This window comes from Lampris incognitus, chromosome 20 (genome assembly GCF_029633865.1).
Source record: "Lampris incognitus isolate fLamInc1 chromosome 20, fLamInc1.hap2, whole genome shotgun sequence".
In the NCBI taxonomy this organism is placed as follows: domain Eukaryota; kingdom Metazoa; phylum Chordata; class Actinopteri; order Lampriformes; family Lampridae; genus Lampris; species Lampris incognitus.
In genome coordinates this window covers 16,684,213-16,705,176 of record NC_079230.1, presented here as the reverse complement: position 1 = coordinate 16,705,176, position 20,964 = coordinate 16,684,213, and the positions used below count along the sequence as shown (strand labels likewise).

Below are 20,964 nucleotides of genomic sequence, written 5' to 3'. Positions count from 1 at the left end.
CGGAGGAAACCCATACAGACAGGGGGAGAGCATGCAAACTCCACACAGAGGACAACCAAGGGCGACCCCCAAGGTTGGACTACCCCGGGGCTTGAACCCAGGACCTTCTTGCTGTGAGGCGACCATGCTAACCACTGCGCCACCGTGCCGCCTGTTTGGAAACTCAAAATGTGCAAAATACTCAAAAGGCTCAACAGTTAGAGTCACTGAGGTGCCTTGACCCAAATCTGCTAATCCAACAACAACACAAAACCTGAACCGCCCTCCACTGACTTGCAGTGTGTGACTGTGGTGCATTTTGTGATTGTTGATGAAAATAATATTTTTACTTTGTCAGAGTAATTAATATATAAGTCATACCTGGGTTTTAAATAATTAAAGCAAACAAACAAACAAACAAATATATAAATAAAATCCACTTGAAAGCAAAAACAATATAGTGTGAAGCTGGAAAGTTGGAATCTACAAATCTGCGTGTGTGTGAGAGAGAGAAAGAGAGAGAGGACATTTGATTCCAGAGTACCAGGAAATGGACGACGCAGGTAAGCTTCGGGGGGTCTTGGGAGGGGGGCCAGCGGTGAGCATTGCAGCAAGACTTACATTTTCCTGCCACAACCTGAGAGACAGTGGGTGACGGCACCTATTGCTACTGTTGTTGTTGGATATCATAATCATTGTTGCTGTTGTGTTGTTGTTTTACATGCTTAGGCAATATGTACACAAATGTATGTCATGCCAATAAAGCACATATTGAATTGAATTGAGAGCGAGAGAGCGTGCATGCGCGTGTGTGTGTGCATGTGTGTGTGTGTGTGTGCACGGGTGTATGCTCGTGCATGTGAGAGAGTGAAAGCATGTGTGGACGTGCATGTGCGCACACGTGTGTGTCGATGTTTGGGCAGTTTAAATGTGTTATCGCGCCCCCCCCCCCCCCCGTGTCACATTTCAGCAGTGTATCAAGCGAGTGTTATCGTCAAGACTAGTCCAGACCCATCTCTTTGAAAACCAAGTCCATAAAAGACCCCTTAAAGGTGCACGCAGGTATTCAGGGCTGACTTATTGTGTTCAGATTTGTTCCTCTGCTGTGGGGCAACACAAAGAGCTGTGAAACGGCCACCTGAGAGTAGCTGCAGTCATGTCCAAGATCATATGTGTGACTCTGGTCTTCCTCATCCTGGCTCACATCTGCTGCAGCAACCAAGGTACTCATGTACACCATGTTACACCTGTTTTGTTTCTTTCCTGCATGGATTTTAAAAGAAGATTTGCTGATAACCTGGAGGCTAGATGATGCTGCACGTTGTGTTGTGGTACGCAGTAAACTCCTTACTTCACTCGTCAGATAAATACATATATACCTGCCGCGGTGCTGCGAGGCACCGCTCAGTGGTTTCTATGTGCTTGCAGAAACTGAACTTGTACATCACAGGTTAGAAAGTGGTGGATCGGTAATGTATTAGGATCCCACAGTAATGATTTGCTGAAAAATCCTCTCTCTCCCCCCGCTGTGTTCAGTCTCATCTACTGGATTTCATCTGGACAGATCGCACCTTCGCACGTGTCAGCGCAAAGGTGAGCATGGCCGTGTTATAGGTGGGACGGGAGAGACGGCTGCCTGTTTCAGATGTTAAAATGTCGGTGCTGGTTGTTGAAGTGTTACTCAAATTTCAGGAGAGCCGCTCGAAAGTTCATCTGGGGTTTCCTGATGAGTGCATTATTGAACTGAAACTAAGGGAACCTGCTCGAAATGACCAAAGCCCGGCTGTTTATAGCAATGGGGCGTCCGAGTAACGTTGTCTGGGTCCGTTTCTGCTATTTGTTGTGAAGCGTTGCCGAGATATCTCAAATGTCTCATAAAAAGTGGGTGTGATGTGTACATTTTCGATTGCATGATGGACAGTGACCAACCTCACTTCTGTTTCAGTTTTTCACAGTGGAAAAGTGAAGTGTTGCAACCCGCTGTTGCAATACTTTAAAAAACCCTACAGAGCAACAGGATCTCATCAAATACATCTGCCGAAAACCAGATGAACACAGTGAGTGAACTGTGTGTGTATGTAAGAGAAAGACAGATAGAGAGAGTAGAAAGACAGATGAGCGACAGAGAGAGGAGAGAGGGGGGAGAGAGAGAGAGAGAGAGGGGAGACAAGAGAGAGAGGGCAGAGCGATAGAGAGAGGAGAAAGAGAAGAGAGAGAGGGGAGAGAGATAGAGAGGGGAGAGAGAGGGGAGAGAGAGAGAGAAAGAGAGAGGGCAGAGATAGAAAGAGGGGAGAGAGAGAGGAGAGAGAGAGGGGAGAGAGGAGAGGGAGAGAGAGGGGAGAAGAGAGAAAGAGAGAAAGAGAGAGGGCAGAGATAGAAAGAGGGGAGAGAGAGAGGAGAGAGAGAGGGGAGAGAGAGGGGGGAGAAGAGAGAAAGAGAGGCCAGAGAGAGAGGAGAGAGGGCAGAGAGCATTTTTAAAAATTTAAAGCCAGTCTTTATTTAACATGATCTTTTAAATAACAACAAATTTAACAAAATTATTCAACAAAAAAGACAGCTTTTTAGCAATATGAACAATATGAACAATATGAACAAAGAAAAAAACTTCCGTCATTCAACTGAGTTCGATTCAAAGAGTCTTCATTATCAAAAATTACAACAAAACAAATTCATTCAAAGATGAAAAAAGAGAAGAGGGAGAGAGAGAGAGATAGAGAGAGAGAGAGAGAGAGAGAGAGAGAGACAGAGAGAGAGAGAGAGAGAGAGAGAGAGAAAGAAAGAGAGAGAGAAAGAAAGAAAGAGAGAGAGTCTTGTATTATGTTTCTTTGTTGTAGTGTGTTTATTTTCAATGGTGTTTTCCAATTGATGTTTGGGGTTTTTTTCCTCTCTCTCTCTCTCTTTTCAGTGTTTGGACACAGTGTTTGCTTTAGTGATATGTACATTGCTACGTCATGCCAATAAAGCCATTTGAATTGAACTGAATTGAACTGAGAGAGAGAGAGAGAGAGAGAGAAAGAGAGAGATCCTCTATCATTTCAGAGTTAAACCTGGCTGTTTTGCTGTGTTGTGTTTCTGTCTGAGGAGCTTAAGGAGTCCCAGGATGTTTGCAGACAGAAAGTCAGTGCAAGCGCGCCAATCACGCAGACACGAACACTGTGACCTGTGCAAGATGTGACGGGGCTCAAGAGTGAAGAAGACCTCTCTCCCCAACATCCTCATATAATTCACATAACCTTACACTCTCTTCATCACAACACATTAACTTTATATGCAGATCACTAAAACCTTCCACGTTTCGCTCGCTTAACCATTTGTGCTCAGTTTGCCTCCATTTTTCTGTTTTGGTGGACCGCCCATGAGACACAAGTTGAGTCCAGTACTCCACACAGTACTCCACACAGTACTCCACACATACGCGTCACAAATTCTCACGTGTTTGAAAACATGAATATCATTTATGCTTTTCATTCAACTCTTTTTTATGCAACGGCAAGATATGCCCCCCATATTACCATCCAAATGTATTCATATTCACTCCGATGGAAATAAATAAAGATACTGCCAACGTTTTGTGTACAAGTTTTGCCTTTTTGCCTGCAGTTGATGTTACTGCGCCGCTCCTTTGCCCTCTGCTAGCTCCTTGTGAAATGTCCTCAGCATTCACCCCTATGGAAGAGCAGACCGGTTGGGTTTGACGGTGGGAAGGTTCACATTACCAGACTCTGCTGATCCTCGTTTCTCTCACCCACAGCAGACGTTAAGGGGAAACCGGATCCTCACAGGTCACCGTAAAGGTCTTGTTTGTGTTGAACGGTTTCAACGTGAATCGTGTCAAGCTTTACCTACTGTTCTTTTATGAGTCAAGTCAAGTCAATTTTATTTGTATAGCCCAATATCACAAATCACAAATTTGCCTCAGGGGGCTTTTCAGCAACACAACATCCTGTCCGTAGACCCTCGCATCGGATAAGGAACAACTCCCTAAAAACACCTTTAACAGGTGAATTTTTATGACTTTTATGAGATACTTGTAACTACAGAACTTAGTAACACTCATTATTTGCAGTCATTCAATGCGTTTATCTTTAACTATTTTAGTTAAAAGGGGGGGTGGTTGTTAAGGAAAACCTTTTTTCCTAGACACGCACCCTCTTCACCTTATCTAATGTATAAACCATGGTGGTGGCATCTCTGTAATGTACACAACACATGTTGATATTGTCCGTGTTGCCATAGACAGCTTTAGCGAACTGGCTAACGTCCGCCAACCACTGACATCAATGCGTGGCGGAAGAACTACAAGGCTAAACGCAAATTACACAATTTACAATTTCATTTAGCAGACACTTTTATCCAAAGTGACAAACATCTGAGAGCTGATCCAAGACAAGCAAGGATCTAGGCAGGAGAGAACAACACGAATAAGTGCCATGAAGCTAAACTTTAATCCGACAGGCCGTAGGTGGCAAGAGGCAGTGCACAGAGTGCACAAAACACATAGAAGCATTTTTTTTCATCATTCCATCAAGTGCAGAGGTGTTTGCGAAAGAGCTGGGTCTTTACTATTTTTTCTAAAGATTGAGAGGGACTCTGCCGATCAAACAGTTTGGTGACTCGTTCCAATATCGTGGAACTACAGAAAAGTCTAGCTAGTGACTTGGGGCCTTGTGGCGACAGAGGTTCGTTTTCTAATTTTCACTGTTGAAAAACTCTTACGCAACTGGTATACATAGGCAACAGAGAATTGCTCTCTTGGCAGAAAAATGTCCAGTTCTTGGTCGAAATAAATTGCACCTGGGTATCTGGGTAGCATAGTGGTCTATTCCATTGCCTTAACAACATGGGGATCTCCAGTTCAAATCCCCGTGTTACCTCCGGCTTGGTCGGACGTCCCTACAGACACGATTGGCCGTGTCTGCGGGTGGGAAGCCGGATGTGGGTATGTGTCCTGGTCGCTGCACTAGCACTTCCTCTGGTCGGTCGATCGGGCACCTGTTCAGGGGGGAGGGGGAACTGGGGGGAATAGTGTGATCCTCCCACGAGCTACATCCCCCTGGTGAAACTCCTCACTGTCAGGTGAAAAGAACATGTATCGGAGGAGGCATGTGGTAGTCTGCAGCCCTCCCCTGATCGGCAGAGGGGGCGGAGCAGCGACCGGGACGGCTCGGAAGAGTGGGATAATTGGCCAAGTGCAAATGGGGAGAAAAAGGGGGTAAACCCCCCCCCCCCCCAAAAAAAATTGCACCAAAACAGATATAGTTTTAAAAAACTAGATAGACCACCAGCACTTACCAGACAGATTATCAGTGAGGAAATTTCCCTTCAAAGGAACACCTAAACACATTGTGGTCCCAGCTTTTTTTGGAGGTTGCGGGTAAGAAACTGTCCCTCAACCAGAGGACCCAAATCCCAGATCTACTGAGTTGTCCTTGAGCAAGACACCAAGCAACTACTAACTAAAGAGATGCCATTCGATAGGTGACCCCACAAAGTTAGTGTAACCTCCCCGTGGAGTGAGATTAGCCTAATTGCTAGCCTATTAGCCTTATTAGCCTAATCCCACTACTATTGGTGTCATCTTTGAGACAACGCAATGTTAAAGAAACAACATTTATTGTGATCGGTGGTATCACATGGTTTCCCATGGTCCCGATGTAAGACAGAAAGTGAGATAGAGATCAGCATACGTAGTCCAGTAGCATGGCCACTATCAAACCAACCTGGTCTCTTCCATAGGGGCCATTCACAGGCCATAAATCAGGCCATAAATAACACAGACTGCACTCAACAACCTGAAAGGACAGATATTACTGCGTGGACCGGGGCTAGCAGGTAATTCATCCAGGTACCCTTTCAAACATGAGCAAAATGCCCCCACTTTATTAGTAGGCAGGGATAAGCTACCAAAACAGCCCAGATCAGTGAACTGTAACTGGGAAGGGAGCAGTCTTCACCCCCAGCATCTGGCAGTTTCATGTTTACACCAAAACACAACGGTCAAGTCAGAGGCTCACACAAACACGATATTCCAGTCGTGGAGACCGAGAGAGAGAGAAAAAGACACACATTTAATAAAAGGTGAACACATTTAGGAAATAATCTTGTTGCTTTTTTCTGCCTGGACCCCCTGCCCCCCCCCAAAACCAAACAGAGTAAGCTCTTTAATAACTGGAGAAGAGGCCACACTTCACAGGCAGGTAAGTTATATTGACTCTCTATCTACTGTGTTACATATCTCAAGTGTAGAGGCGGCTAGGTGATGTGAATCATTGTTTAACACCCTTTGCTCGTATGAAATCAGTGATCTTTTTATTTTCCACCTTGGAAGAGATAGTTGACATGGGAGAAGAAAAAAAAGAAGAGCTGGGCTAAAGAATAACTCGAGGTTAGGAGGCAGATGGAGGAGCTGTGCATCACGGAGGATGTGGCCTCAACGCTGGCACCTCGACGCACCGCTCCTGTTTGTTTTTTCCACTGAGAAAGTAGTTTCTCTGTGGCTGCACCCTAATACGAGAAATATAAGTCGTTCACTGTGCACGTTGAATTTACAGCTTTAGTCGGAAAACATGGCACAGAAGGACCCGCTGTGTACTGCTGCACAACAGGATGTACTCCTCAGAGGAAACGGAAAATCATCTTGTTAAACTATTTATGCTCCTAATAGTCTTTTCCTTATTTTAGAGAAACAGAGCAGCCATCAATGTGGTATCACTGAAGTGTTGACTGTCTCGTAAACATCCCTATCTGCAGAAAATGAGAGCGAATGCATTGGTTAGTTTCAGACCAATCATATCTAGGATTAGAAGTGCTATTCCAAAGGAGCAAGAGAAATTTAAGAAATGAGTGATAATGAGCTGTCTCATCTAAAAAAACAAACAAAACCCCCCCTCCATCTTTTTGAATCTTGTAATCTCATGAGCTCATTATTTGGAGGGAAATTAAAACCACTACAGGGATACACAAGAGCATTTTGGGAGGTTATATTTCGATCTGTGTGACTCAAGTAAAAGGCTAAGAAGGTTGAATCAGTTCATCTGGATACAACGTTTATTGACAGATACGTTTCATCACTCGACTACGTGACCTCTTTAGTCTAAGCTGACTGCCGGTATCCCCCCACCCCTTATAAACAATACGGTTGCATAGCGACCGAAACCAACAACCAGTTTCATATGCAAATATGGGTGTGACCATTAACTAGAGTTTCAGTGGCCATGTGCAGTATTCACAGAGGATTTGAGAGATGTATTCTTAGCCCCCCCCCCCCCCCTCGGTTCAGGGATGGTCGTTCCCTCGTCACATAGTTGGCATCTTTGACGCCCTGTTCAAACCAGCGTTCCTCCCTATCAAGGATGTACACATCCTCATCCCTGAATGGGGGGGTGGGGGGTCCAAGAGTACATCGGTTGCCATCTTACAATGCTGTGATTGCAAACATTCCCAAATCATCTGTGAATACTGCACATGGCCACTGAAACTCTAGTTAATGGTCACACCCATATTTGCATATGAAACTGGTTGTTGGTTTCGGTCGCTATGCAACCGTATTGTTTATAAGGGGTGGGGATACCGGCAGTCAGCTTAGACTGAAGAGGTCACTTAGTTGAGTGATGAAACACATCTGTCAATAAACGCTGTATCCGGATGAACTGATTCAACCTTCTTTGACTTTCTTACCTGGATTATTGAGCATGCATCAAGACCAGTAAAAGGCTGTTTCTCAGGAGCCCAAGGTGAGGAGTATGAGAAAATTGTTCAAATATCACATGGGTATTGAAATGAACCCAATCATGTCAAGAGTGTGACATAAAGATGAGACGTTGTTTTCAATTTCATCTTCCTCTTGGTCATTTCCCATGGATGCTTTAGATGGAAATACATATCTTCTCCAACCCAGGACAATCTTACAGAGAAGTGCGATTAGAGAGGGTCTGCTTGTCAGGAAAATAAATGAGCCCGATGAAAGATAAATCTAGCCCAGGGAAAAGCCAATACAGTCTATGCCTTATCAGGTTCACAGTGCATCCTTGATCTCGGCGGGGTTCCAGGTATGTCAATCAAAGAGAACAAGTTTGAGAATGGAAAAATTAAAATAATTTTGGGTAGGAACGCTTCTTGGACTCAAATAGAGTTTGAGGTGCTCTTTGGATTGGGATATATGTAGACATTAAAATCTCAAGAAAACTCCAAGGTACTGTCATTTAAAAACTAAAATGCCTTTAAGGTTATGGCATGGTCATAAAAGACCTATAAAACAAAGTCTGACGTGTTTTGGCATCAAGCCTTCATCAGGGAGTCAAACACATCTCATTGAACAAATTGGTCTTTCCTTTCCACCAATAGGAATCTTCTATCTGGGCATGGTGTTGTGGCCTAGAGAGGGTATAGCCAGAGACATAGATATATCAATATTATATCAATACTGTGATATGAGACTAGATATTGTCTGGGGTTTTGGATATCGTCATATCGTGATATGGCATAACTGTTGTCTTTTCCTGGTTTTAAAGGCTGCATTACAGTAAAGAGATGTACTGTTCTAGCTGTTCTATTATTTGCCTTTACTCACTTAGTCATTATATAGACATTTTACTACTACTACTACTACTACTTTCGGCTGCTCCCATTAGGGGTCGCCACAGTGGATCATCCGTTTCCATCTCTTCCTGTCCTCTGCGTCTTCCTCTGTCACACCAGCCACCTGCATGTCCTCCCTCATCACATCCATAAACCTCCTCTTTGGCCTTCCTCTTTTCCTCTTCCCTGGCAGCTCCATATTCAGCATCCTTCTCCCAGTATACCCAGCATCTCTCCTCCACACATGTCCAAGCCATCTCAATCTTGCCTCTCTTGCTTTGTCTCCAAACAGTCCAGCTTGAGTGATCCCTCTAATATAATCATTCCTAATCCCGTCCTTCTTTGTCACTCTCGGTGAAAATCTCAGCATCTTCAACTCTGCCACCTCCAGCTCCGCCTCCTGTCTTTTCGTCAGTGCCACTGTCTCCAAATCATATAACATAGCTGGTCTCACAACCATCTTGTAAACCTTCCCTTTAACTCTTGCTGGTACCCTTCTGTCACAAATCACTCCTGACACTCTTCTCCACCCACTCCACCCTGCCTGCACTCTCTTCTTCACCTCTCTACTGCACTCCCCATTACTTTGGACAGTTGACCCCAAGTATTTAAATTCATATGCCTTCGTCACCTCTACCCCTTGCATCCTCACCATTCCACTGTCCTCCCTCTCATTCACGCATAGGTATTCCATCTTGCTCCTTGCTCATATCATTATATAGACATTACTGATGCTTATTTATCAAAACTGTGATTGTGTAAATGTTTTGTGAAAGCACCAGCAGTTGATATCAACAAATTTGATTCTGTCCATATTGCCTGGCCCTATAGAGACATATGAACTATAGTGACTCACATCACACCATTCACACACAGAAGACGAGAAAGGAGAAGACATCATTCAGAGAAAGAGAGAGAAAAGACATGAGAGAGAAGAAAACAGTTGTAATAATCAATAATCTATACTCCATAATCTCGTCGGCAGAACAGTGTTTGGTAAATTTATTGAGACAGAAACCAACCCACCATGCAGTACAGGTTGTGAAGCACTCAACTAAAAGGCAACTAATTGTAGGCTAAGGCAAAAAGATGAGTTTTAAGTTTGGATGTAAAGGACTCAACAGACTCTGATTGTCTGACGGCAGCAGGCAGGTTATTCCACAAGAACGGAGCACGATAGGAAAAGGCCCTGCCACCAGCCGACTTCTTTTTAACTCTGGGTACACAGGAGCCCTGTATTTCGAGAGCGGAGAGCTCGAGATGGACTGTACGGTTTAAGGAGATCAGACAGGTATGATGGGGCAAGCCCATTTAGGATTTTATAAGTCAGCACCTTGAAGTCTGATCTAACAAGGATAGGAAGCCAATAAAGGGAGGCACGAATTGGTGTAATATGGTCAAATTTCTAGTTTTAGTCAGGATTCTAGCTGCAGCATTCTGAACCACCTGAATACTTTTAGTACTAGCATGTGGCAGACCTGAACACAGAACATTACAGTAATCAAGTCTGGATGAAACAAATGCATGTATTAGAGTCTCTGTGTCAGCCATGGACAGGAAAGACTGAATTTTAGCAACGTTATGTAAGTGAAAAAAAAATCTTCCATAGATGAGGCAACTGTTCAGATGGAGGTCTTGGAGATGGGAACATTTGATTTGCTCAAACCACAACACAAGGACATTGAGGTGAGTGACTTTTGGATCATCGTGGTTCCCCAAGATGGATTCAAAAACATGAGAGCTATTGCAATGCTCCTACTCACAATTTTCCCCTCCACGTACATATGTGAGTCATCGTTTTCTTCTGAACTCGATCAAGAACCACGAAAGAAACAGACTTTCCAGTGCACATCCTGACCAGTGCCTCAGGCTTGCCACAACAGAATACAGGCCCGACATCAGTGGCTCTCTTGTTTCAAGAATGCATTTTGTTTTTTCTTGTGTGACCCTCAACACAGGCTTTAAGAATCCCAGGCCTAAATCATTACTACTACTACTACTACTACTACTACTACTACTACTACTACTACTACTACTACTGATAATAATAAAGCTAATAACCCAATGACTGCTGGGATAGGCTCGAGCATCCTGTGACCCTGAGTAAGGATAAGCAGTTTGGATAATGGATGGACAGATGGAATAATAAAAATATAAATAATAATGATGATAATAATAATCATAATAGCAGCAACAACAACAGCTGTACATAAAAAAAATTTGCTGGTGAAATGGGGGGGAACCCCCCCCCCCGACGTTTTGGCCCTTGGCTTGGCATGCATAACACAAGTTGGCTCTTGGGGAAAACTAATTGGGGAACCCTGGGCAAGAGTGCCCCAGTTGCAAAGTCTTTTACATTGGAAGAACATAAAGATGTTTGCAGGACAGGCTAGCAGAACACAAATATGCCATCTGCACAGGGAATGTAAACTACCCTACAGCTAGACACTATCTGGACTGTCATAACAGTAACCCATCCACTTTACAAGCCTTAGGCATTGACCACATCTCCTCTTCCATACGAAAAGGTGACAGACAAAGGAAACTTAACCAACAGTAAGCCTTTTGGATCGACAAATTGCAGGCTACCAAATACCCCAGGCCTAAACGAGGACCTAGATTTGACTGCTTTCTTGTAAACATTTATTTGTTTTTGTTTTTTTGTAACAATTGCCATTGTTTGTATTCACTTTGTTGCTCTTTATTCAACTTTGGTAAATATCATGGGCCAAAACGACGCCATCTGCTGGAGTTATTATGTCTATACCTTCTCTAGGCCACAACACCATGTCCAAGTGGAAGACTCCTTTTGGTGGAATACCACTAGGAAAGAGCCATTTGTTCCATGAGATCTGTTTGACTCCATGACGAAGGCTTGATGCCAAAACACATCAGAGTTTGTTTTATAGGTCCTATATGACCATACCATGACCTTAAAGTTTGAGAATGGCTGTATTGCACCATCATGCATGATGATAAGCGACAGGGAGGAAGCCGCGCGCGCGCATGTGTGTATGTTGGGGGTGGAATTTCCCAGTCAACCATTTACACCCTGGCTGTCGGTTTACTGAGATATGACTTGATCACCCAGGTAAACATGTGAACCACCCCTGTGCAAATATTACTGATCAAGGCAAGATATTAAAATTTAGCTCAAACTCACAAAATCCAGGTCTCTGGTCCTCAGTAAAGGAAGAGTAACTGACCAGTTCAGCTTCTCTTTGGGAGCTACCCAAATTCCATCTGAAACTGAAAAGCCAGTCAAGAGCCTGGGTAAGATCTTCACCAGCAATCTGAAGGGCACAGCAGCATGCCAGGCAACCAGTGATGACCTCAATACTTGGCTCTCCACATTGGACAAGTCAGGGCTTCCAGGAAAATTCAAGACCTGGATATATCAAAAGGGATTCTGACTCAACTCCTCTGGCCACTGCTAATCTACGAAGTCCCAGTCACCACCATGGAGGGCTTCGAAAGGAAGATCAGCCAGCTCCTGCGCAGGTGGCTGGGCCTGCCATGGAGCCTAAGCAGCATCACCTTTTATGGGCATAACACCAAGCTACAGCTTCCTCTCAGCAGTCTGGCAGAGGAGTTCAAGGTCACACCAACCAGAGAAATCCTGCTCTACCGAGATTCTGCTGACACCAGGGATCAGGAATCAGAAACATTTTGTCATTTCATTGCATGTACTTGTGTACATGCAATGAAATGAAATGAAACAAAATGCAGTTTCCCCCAGCCCACAGCAGTGCAACACAAAAACAAGAACACATATAAAAAAACTACAAGAACTACAAGAACATACATATCCAAACGAACACATATATCTAAACTAAACAAAAAAAAATCACTGTCCAAGGGAACGAACGCCAGTGAGGATGACTGTTGGAACTGCCGGTCTGCATTGGCTAGCAGTTAGCTTAGCCTGCCCCGCTTCCGCATCCTGTCAGACCACCCTCGGTGTTTCCTCTTCAGGTGCAGCTCCAGGCAGGGGCTGTGGTCCTTCAGCCCACTGGAGGCAGCAGACCAAGCTCTCCCAGCCGATCCAGCACCAGCTCTCCCAGCCAGACACCCTCGACACATCTCCCCGCACTCCACACGATGACATAAAAACACCACAGTCAACGCCAGATGAGTCAGCGCTAGGCCACCCTCAGTGTTACCTCCCCAGGCGCAGCTCCGGGCAAGGCCATGATCCCTGGGTCCATGGGATGCAGCAGACCAAGCTCTCCCTGCCGATCCAGCGCCAGCTCTCCCAGCCATCAAAGAAAGACAAAACTTAGACGCAGACATCAACAAAGGCACTGCATGGACGGTACTGGGTGAGGCCGCCACAAATGTGAATTCATGCTGCCATCTTCCCACACCGGTACTGGGTGAGGCCGCTGCAAACATGAATTCGTGCCGCTATCTTCCCACACTGGAAGCGGATCACCACCAATGTCTCCTCTGCGGGTATCGAGGTCAGAAGAGCAAGGAAGTGGCATGTGCAGAAGGCAATTGAACAGGCTGAGGTAAGGTTGCGGCACAGCATCCTGATGGGCACTGTGGCAACTGATTGGGCAAGGCTTGGGGTCAACTCAAGACCTTGCTTTGGTAAAGCCCAAGGAAAGGAGAGGCGAAAGCTGATCCAGGAAGAGGTACACACAGAGGTAGAGGAAGTTCACTACAGCAGAATGGTGGGTATGAGCAAGCAGGGGACCTGGACCAAGTGGGAGCATACGACCGGCCAAAAGATCACCTGGGCAGAACTTTGGAAGGCAGACTGCACCGATTCAAGTTTTTGGTCCAGTCAGTGTATGATGTCCTGCCGAGCCCTTCCAACCTGTTCAGCTGGGGCCCGATGGACTCACCTGCTTGCCAAATCTGCCAGAAACAGCGCCATGACCACGTTCTGCAGGCAGACACCATCTGCACTGGGATCAGCTATAGCAAGCAGCAACACCCAACAAAATGCACCATCGCCTTTGTTCGAGCAGGGGAGAAGCCCCAGCCCCAGCCAAAGACCCAGGGAGGGCTGCCACCAATGTGTAGCACCCACCTGGGTGATGCACGGCAGCCATTTTTGCACCAGAACACTCACCAGACATCAGCTCGAAAGGGAGGAATCATTGAGTTAATTACACAGGGGGATGATTAGGTGGCCAGATGGAGAGAGCCAGGTTGGGAATTTTGTCAGGGCACCGGGGGACCCCCAAATCTTTGCGATAAGGGCCATGGGATCTTTAATGACCACATTGAGTCAGGACCTCGGTTTAACGTCTCATCCAAAGAATGTCATCTGCTACGGCAATGTCCCCATCACTGCACTGGGGTATTGGGATTTTTTTTCCGTTTTTATTTGGACCAGAGGGAAGACTGCCCCTTCCTGGCCCATCAACACCACTTCCAGCAGCATCTCAGTTTTCCCAGGAGGTCTTCCATCCAAGTACTAGCCAAGCCCATACCTGCTTAGCTTCTGCCGTTCGGCAAAGCCAGCGTACATGTTGGTATGGCTGCTGGCAATTACATCCACATTAGTCAAATTATATCCACATTAGTCACTCTGGTAGGTCAATATATTGAATTAACCTAATGAAGGGATGTTTCTTAAATCAGAGAGTGGATATATTTCAGGAATCAGGAACCAGGAATCAGGAGCACTTTGTCATTTCATTTCGTATGAAATGAAATGAAAAATCGTTTCCCCCCAGCCCACAGCAGTGCAACACAAAGACAAAAACACACATCCAAAAACTACAAGAACTACAAGAACACATATACCCAAACTAATAACACATATATACAAACTAAACAAAAAAAAACCTCTTTCCAGGAGAACAAACGCCAGCCAGGATGACTGTCGGAACTGCCGGTCTGCACGGGCTAGCAATTAGCTTCTCCTGCCCCGCTCCCGTGTCCTGTCAGACCATCCTTGGTGTTTCCTTTTCAGGATGCAGCTCTGTGCAGGGTCATGGTCCTTGGGCCCAAAGGACGCAACAGACCAGGCTCCCTCAGCCGATCTAATGCTAGCTCTCCCAGCCAGACACCTTCGACACACCTCCCCGCACTCCACACAACAACACTCAAAACACAGTCAAAGCAAGGTGAGGCCACCGCTAGACCACCCTTGGTGTTATCGAAACTGCCGGTCTGCATGGGCTAGCAGTTAGCTTGGCCTGCCCCACTTCTGCATCCTGTCAGACTGCCTTCGGTGTTTCTTTTTTGGGCGCAGCTCCATGCAGGACTGTGGTCCTTGGGCACACAAGACACAGCAGACCAGGCTCCCTCAGCTGATCCAGTGCTAGCTCTCCCAGTCAGATACCTTCGACACTTCTCCCCGAACTCCACATGACGACACTAAAAACACAGTCAAGGCTAGGCGAGGCTGCCGCCAGACCGCCCTCGGTGTTATCGGGAACTGCCGGTCTGCATGGGCTAGCAGTTAGCTTAGCCTGCCCCGCCTCCGCGTCCTGTCAGACCGCCCTCAGTGTTACCTCTTCGGGCGAAACTCCGGGCAGGGACGTGGTCCCTGGGCCCACAGGACGCAGCAGACCAAGCTCTCCCAGCCGATTCAGCGCCAGCTCTCCCAGCCATCAAATGAAGATAAACCTAGACGCAGACGTGGACAAAGACACAGCATGGACGGTACTGGGTGAGGCCGCTGCAAACGTGAATTCACGCTGCCATCTTCCCACACAGGTACTGGTTGAGGCCGCTGAAAACGTGAATTCGCGCCACCATCATCCCACACTGGAACCGGAAAAAAAGTTCATTCAATTTCAATTCAATTTTCGTTGCATGTTTCCTTAAAATCAATATGCAATCCTCTCGTTTACCATGAAATTGAATCACTGCAAAACAGCATATTGTTTTCTATTCATTTTGTTTTTTGTGATATCCACCATTGCTTTACATGAATCGACCAAATGTGTTGGAGGACTCAGCCCCAAGTCTACATAGTAATGACTCACCTCTCTTATCTCTGGCTATTGAAGGACATTTGATGATCTACCATGAATTTGTGATATTATCTCTGTATGCCAATACGTGTATGAGGCTAACTTTCGAAAGTGATGGGGGACAGAAATTACTGGGGTGTTTGATGTAGCCTTGTGAGATCCATCGGCCTCGCTCCACTGGATTTTAATCTTATTGAATAACATTATATGAGTTTGTATATTAATAGCCCAAATGTGTTAAATCTGTTGGCTGCTTTTTCATTACAAAATGTAAATTGGTTTGCTAACTAACTGTGCATTAATGAGCAAAGGTTAATGAAAAGTTTGGAAAAGAGAGATTTACCTAAGATAAACAAAAATCTTTTGTAATAAACTGCATAAATCACTGACATGATGCTATTTTCAAATATTTAGCCTACATTGCTAACATATACTATTCACAAACATGTAATGTTAGGCCCAAACCAACCAGTCTTTGATAAACACCATTCTCATTTGTGGACTGCAGTATTTACTTTCTGAATCATTTGTTCATGTGTTGTAGTGTGCCTTTTATCAGCAAAATCTGTTTACATAATTGGCAATGTTCTCTGATGACGACATAGCTGCTAGTTTTATCACATTTTTATCAGATGTGCAAGTCAACAAACATGCAGCTCACACTCAAAATCACTGCCAGTTAGTTGCGTTTCCATCCACGTGTGATGATAAAGAGCTTTTTAAATAACAACACTTCCTTGCCATTCATGGTACAATATTTTCATATAGGTATAGTATGTATGTATGTATCAGTACCGTCCTGACCCAAACATAAGCCCTTGTGTGTTTGTTAAAAACCACATTTTGTTTTGTTATATTTTAACTGTACCACTTCATATCTTCTCTCGAAAGGGTTGGCTGGTTCAGCTATGTCCCATCACTTCCAGGTGGTGCGTGCCCAGCCAGAGAGCAGGTCGCAAGAGCCGGGCCAGTGGAGCACAGGCCTGTGTGACTGCTGGCAAGACATGGGAGACTGTAAGCATGCAACTTCAAAAAGCAAAAATCTATCTAGTTGTGAAATACACAACTGAGTGCAGTCAAATTGTGACATATATGATACAAAATACAAAATGTATTGGTATAATAACGTCTTTGCATAACAGCTTGACCACACCTTTTTCATTCCTTGAAATGAAGGTTTGGCGTGAATGAGCCTATATCTGTTGAGACAATTTCAGGACCCAAGAGAACCTCAGATCCCATCACCAGTCCAAAACACACGATTTTGTACTTAATTTGTGCAATATTTTCTTTTGTAGCTTCGCAGTATGCATCCAATAGCAGCAATAAGGTGGCATTGCAAATAAATGTTATACAGTCAAACACTGACAACGTCTGAGTTCCCCGGCACAATTTGACCAAGCGTTTAACATCAGCAGTGTCCTGATTAAAAAATTGCAGTTAATGCCGTCCTGTGAGCTAAACTAGTGGACTATGGCATTATCACTGCCTGAGTGAAGAGGTGGACTCCCACTGAGGACAGCCATGCTAGTAATGATTCATGGTGCTGTACAGCACATTGGATAAAAACCTTCATTAAATAACACATTTCATGCTACATGTCAAATTCACCACACAGCCTCACAGCAAGAAGGTCCTGGGGTAGTGCAACTCTGGGGGGTTGTCCTCTGTGTGGAGTTTGCCTGTTCTTCCCGTGTCTGCGTGGGTTTCCTCCGGGGGGCTCCGGTTCACTCCCACAGTCCAAAGACATGTAGGTCAGGTGAATCGGCCGTACTAAATTGTCCCTAGGTGTGAATGTGTGTTTGTGTCGGCCCTGTGATGGACTGGCGGCCTGTCCAAGGTGTCTTCCCGCCTGCCGCCCAATGACTGCTGGGGTAGGCTTCAGCATCCCGTGACCCCGGTTGGGGATAAGGAGCTTGGATAATGGAGGGATGGATGTCAAATTCAAACGAAAGTGAAATTAATCTGGTCACATCATGTAACCAGGCAACATCATCATCGGCAGTTACTCGGGGTGGAGTATGACTGTACCAGGAGGACACCTGCACGTGACAGCTTTTTACGTGGAGTGGCTGATATGCCTGTAGCCACCACACGGTCCTTGGCAGGGGGTGGTCAGAGTCCAATGCCATGGAGAACCAACATGATTGGGGACCACCCTCTGTTGCAGCCTTCATCCGCCTTCACCGTCACTGTGACCTGCAGACATCTTCCACCAGTTCCGCCACTGAAGTTTTTGTTGGACTGCGCTTCGTCTGGAACCTCCCCCTTGACCTATCCTTCTTGGGTGACCCTACCCGGAGCCAAGTTCCGGACGGCATAGCTCTTGGGATCATTGCTCCACGCCAGCTTCTCCACCATGGCAAGGTGGCGATGCAGGCACCAGGCAACTCGTAATCTGAAACTATTACATTGATGCATACAACACAAAACCAAGTTTAAGTTGTATACGTGATCAGCTGTTATCATTTATTGATTCCTAAGATAGCCAAGCTAACAACTGGCGCGTGTGTGTATGTGTTTCCAGGCTGTTTGGCGCTGTGTTGTCTCCCATTGTTTACCTGTAAAGTGACGTGTGCGGTAGGAGCCTGCCCCTGCCTGCCCTTACTGGACTGTGTCAGCTGTGCAGCGCCCGCCTCCCTCGCCATGCGTGCTTCTGTCAGGGAACGCTACGGCATCGAGGTATAACACAACCCCGACAGAGACAGGTGACACTGAATGTGTTTGACTGTATGATATTTCTAGTATAATCATCTGATTTGGTGAGGAGCTGTACATGAACATGGAGATTCGGTGGTTTTCAGCAACTTCTGGCAACTCGTCCTGATTTGCCAAAAGAGAATGTTTTAATTCATGTCAATAAACATTACTAATGTTATCATATTACAGCAGAAATAATTTTTTCAGAGTTCGAAGTAATAATAATAATAATAATAAACTCAACTTATAATGCGCTTTTCATGCAAGAGATGTAGCTCAAAATGCTTTGCAATAAAATAAAAAGTAAAAGTGCAACACATTAAAACAGGGGCAAACAGAAAGACGATAAAAGACAATAACATTAGACAATAAAAAGACAGTAGATGATAAAATATAGAAGTGAAGTTAAAAACAGAGACTAGTAAGAATAATAAAATATGAGAAATTTAGTAAAAAAAATGAATAAGAACGATATTAATTAAAGCCAAAGTAAACAAATGGGCTTTCAGCTGTCGTTTAAAAAAAATGTTCACAGAGTCTTACACTTGTCCCAGTTTAGGCCTTTTATTTGTGCTGAAAGTCAAAATTGAGAATGTAGTGTGGAATTGTGTGTATAAGGAAATAACACAGACAAAAATGCTCTTTTGTTGTGCGTCATCGTTTTAATCCATTCTCCTCTGGCTGAGATACAGCATTACTAAGTTTAGTACAGTAAAACACCAGCCTGCATGAAGATCTATCGCAGTATTGATAAAATGACAATCTTCCAAATAAAATGCAAGCCAGCAGTGACTTGACAGTGTCGTTACAGCTTTAGCAGCGTGCTGGCAAGCCCGTGAGAGTGTGCAGTGATGTCGGAGCAGATTTATTAATACACCTGTGATGAAATGTGTATATATTCACTAGCATCAGAGCATTTTCAGTACTAACAATGCAACAGGTCTATGTCTATAGGCGTGACGCAAAAGACCAAGCGCAAAACAACTATGTGGTAACACTGAAAAATAACAAGCGTGCTTCGTAAAAGCAATGAGTTTTTCTTGATGCTGTGAGCCAGCAACACGTAACGACATGCGTGCATCTTGGCGTCGATAGTCATCAAGGTAGCGCAATATCAGCTGCCGATCACTGTGCACACCAGTCCAAGTCAGATTTAAAAAATGCAAACACAGAAACTTCCACATGCCGGGGCCAAGGAAAGGGTCTGGGTTTGGATGCATTTAGTCGAAAGTGGCAGGGACGGTGAAGAGGAGGAGGAGGAGATAGGAGAGAGAGATGAGAGAGAGGAGTTAACAGGCAAGGAGCAGCTGGACTCGAGCCATAAGATGGAGATGGCTGGTAATGTTAGCTTCTATGGAGGCGGAGTGGGTTGTGGATACTTGTCAGTTCTGCAGAGCACGAGTTAAAGAAATGCCAGACGGTCTTGAGGAAACATGCCAGTGTGTATTAGTTTGTGTGTGTGTGTGTAGGATTCTGAGAGTGGAAAAACTCTTTTCTGGTTGCGGGTGTGAACGAATGTTCAATCCCTGAAACAAAATCTCCTTCAAAACAAAACGAGAGCCGGCAATGGCTTTAGGTTGTGTGTGTTTTTATCCACAAACAAGGCGATTGTGTCCCATGAGATGACGGTATCAAGGCAACACAAGCTGGTTGCAGGGATAACCCACAGGACAGGAATGGAGTTTGCGGATGAGGTGAAAATCCGAGTTGTGAAATGACATTCTCACACTTACATAAACCACCAAGGAAGGTGTGCAGAGATAAACAGTTAAGGACTGTTATTGTAGTGAATAGCGCCCAGGGCTAGGTGTGTAACAGACTGTGACTGGAAAAAAAGGCAAATAAATAAATAACAGTTGGCCTACACAGTCAAATCTGTAAACTGTCAACTCCCACATCGCCCCCAGCATTACCAGCATTTTGCAAGAGCAAGGCTGCACACTCTCCTTTTGCACATGTAAAATATTTGTCATCATTATAACAGCCCATCTTATATATGAGCCGCACACCATTGTCAGTATATAATGGCATTGTTGTTTAAGACTAGAATTATCTCACAGAGAAATAACCAATATATATATAAAAAAAGATTATTAGAGCAATACGTTATTTGGAGGTGTCATGCGCAACAACCGGGGTAGCCTCTCTTATTGAATTTGCAGCATCATGACCACACTGTTACCAGCATCACTGACAACGACTAACTTGGATGTAATACACCGTTTCAGTCTGAGGAGGGGGATCTGTCACTCCATGAGGAAGACCAGTGATGTGCAACTGTTCTGCTTTGGTTAGGAAAATACTGCACAATAAGACAGAAAAGCAATTACCTCACTTATTTAAGAAATATTACTCAGATATTTGCTAATTTTGTTCACCTGCATCCCAGTTTTCTGTTCATGCATGAGAGTCTAAGACACAGTGTGCGTTGTGTGTCTTCACATCGTACTCTTGTTAAGCTAAATGCAGGATGTCCCCCTGAGTTCAGGCATGCTATCGATCCTGAAAAGTCTCTCTCTCTCTCTCTTACAGGGGGGCATATGGAGCGACTGCTTCTACGGATGCTGCTGCTACCCTTTATCTTGGCTCCAGATCTCGCGAGAGCTCAAGAGACGCGCTGCGACCCGCGCCGGTGCAGCCAGATACACCGCCCTGACTTCCCTGCAGGGGGAGCACATGATCTGAACAAACGCTCCCGCCGTTAGGAGGACGCGCCTGGGCTGCGTGGCGCACAAGTTTGCATGGTAACCTCAAATGTAGATTTAAT

General features: G+C 45.0%; 1 protein-coding gene and 1 long non-coding RNA gene across 4 annotated transcripts; both read left to right on the top strand.

The window, feature by feature from the left end:
* The first annotated feature begins 1,024 nt into the window (after positions 1-1,024).
* Positions 1,025-3,540, top strand: LOC130130892 (uncharacterized). 2 transcript variants are annotated; one of them, XR_008812193.1, is made up of 4 exons: positions 1,025-1,202; positions 1,516-1,572; positions 1,925-2,036; positions 3,061-3,540. It is a non-coding gene; the product is annotated as an uncharacterized LOC130130892 (long non-coding RNA). The 2 variants fall into 2 exon arrangements; XR_008812192.1 differs by having other exon boundaries at positions 1,031-1,202; positions 3,064-3,540.
* A 2,488-nt stretch (positions 3,541-6,028) lies between these two features.
* On the top strand, positions 6,029-20,951 carry LOC130130943 (cornifelin homolog B-like). 2 transcript variants are annotated; one of them, XM_056300808.1, is made up of 4 exons: positions 6,029-6,176; positions 16,389-16,511; positions 18,025-18,179; positions 20,730-20,951. In XM_056300808.1, exons 2-4 carry the CDS (start codon positions 16,406-16,408, stop codon positions 20,880-20,882), a joined length of 414 nt encoding a protein of 137 aa, XP_056156783.1. In that variant the 5' UTR covers positions 6,029-6,176; positions 16,389-16,405; the 3' UTR covers positions 20,883-20,951. The 2 variants fall into 2 exon arrangements, with proteins under 2 accessions (XP_056156783.1, XP_056156784.1); XM_056300809.1 differs by having other exon boundaries at positions 6,038-6,057.
* Positions 20,952-20,964: the final 13 nt, after the last annotated feature.

Bases quoted from the DNA above. Each gene is read 5' to 3' on its own strand.
- LOC130130943 (XM_056300808.1), top strand. From the start codon at position 16,406: ATGTCCCATCACTTCCAGGTGGTGCGTGCCCAGCCAGAGAGCAGGTCG. The intron at 16,512-18,024 runs GTAAGCATGCAA...ATGTGTTTCCAG, and splicing joins CTGGCAAGACATGGGAGACT to GCTGTTTGGCGCTGTGTTGT. The intron at 18,180-20,729 runs GTATAACACAAC...TCTCTCTTACAG, and splicing joins GGGAACGCTACGGCATCGAG to GGGGGCATATGGAGCGACTG.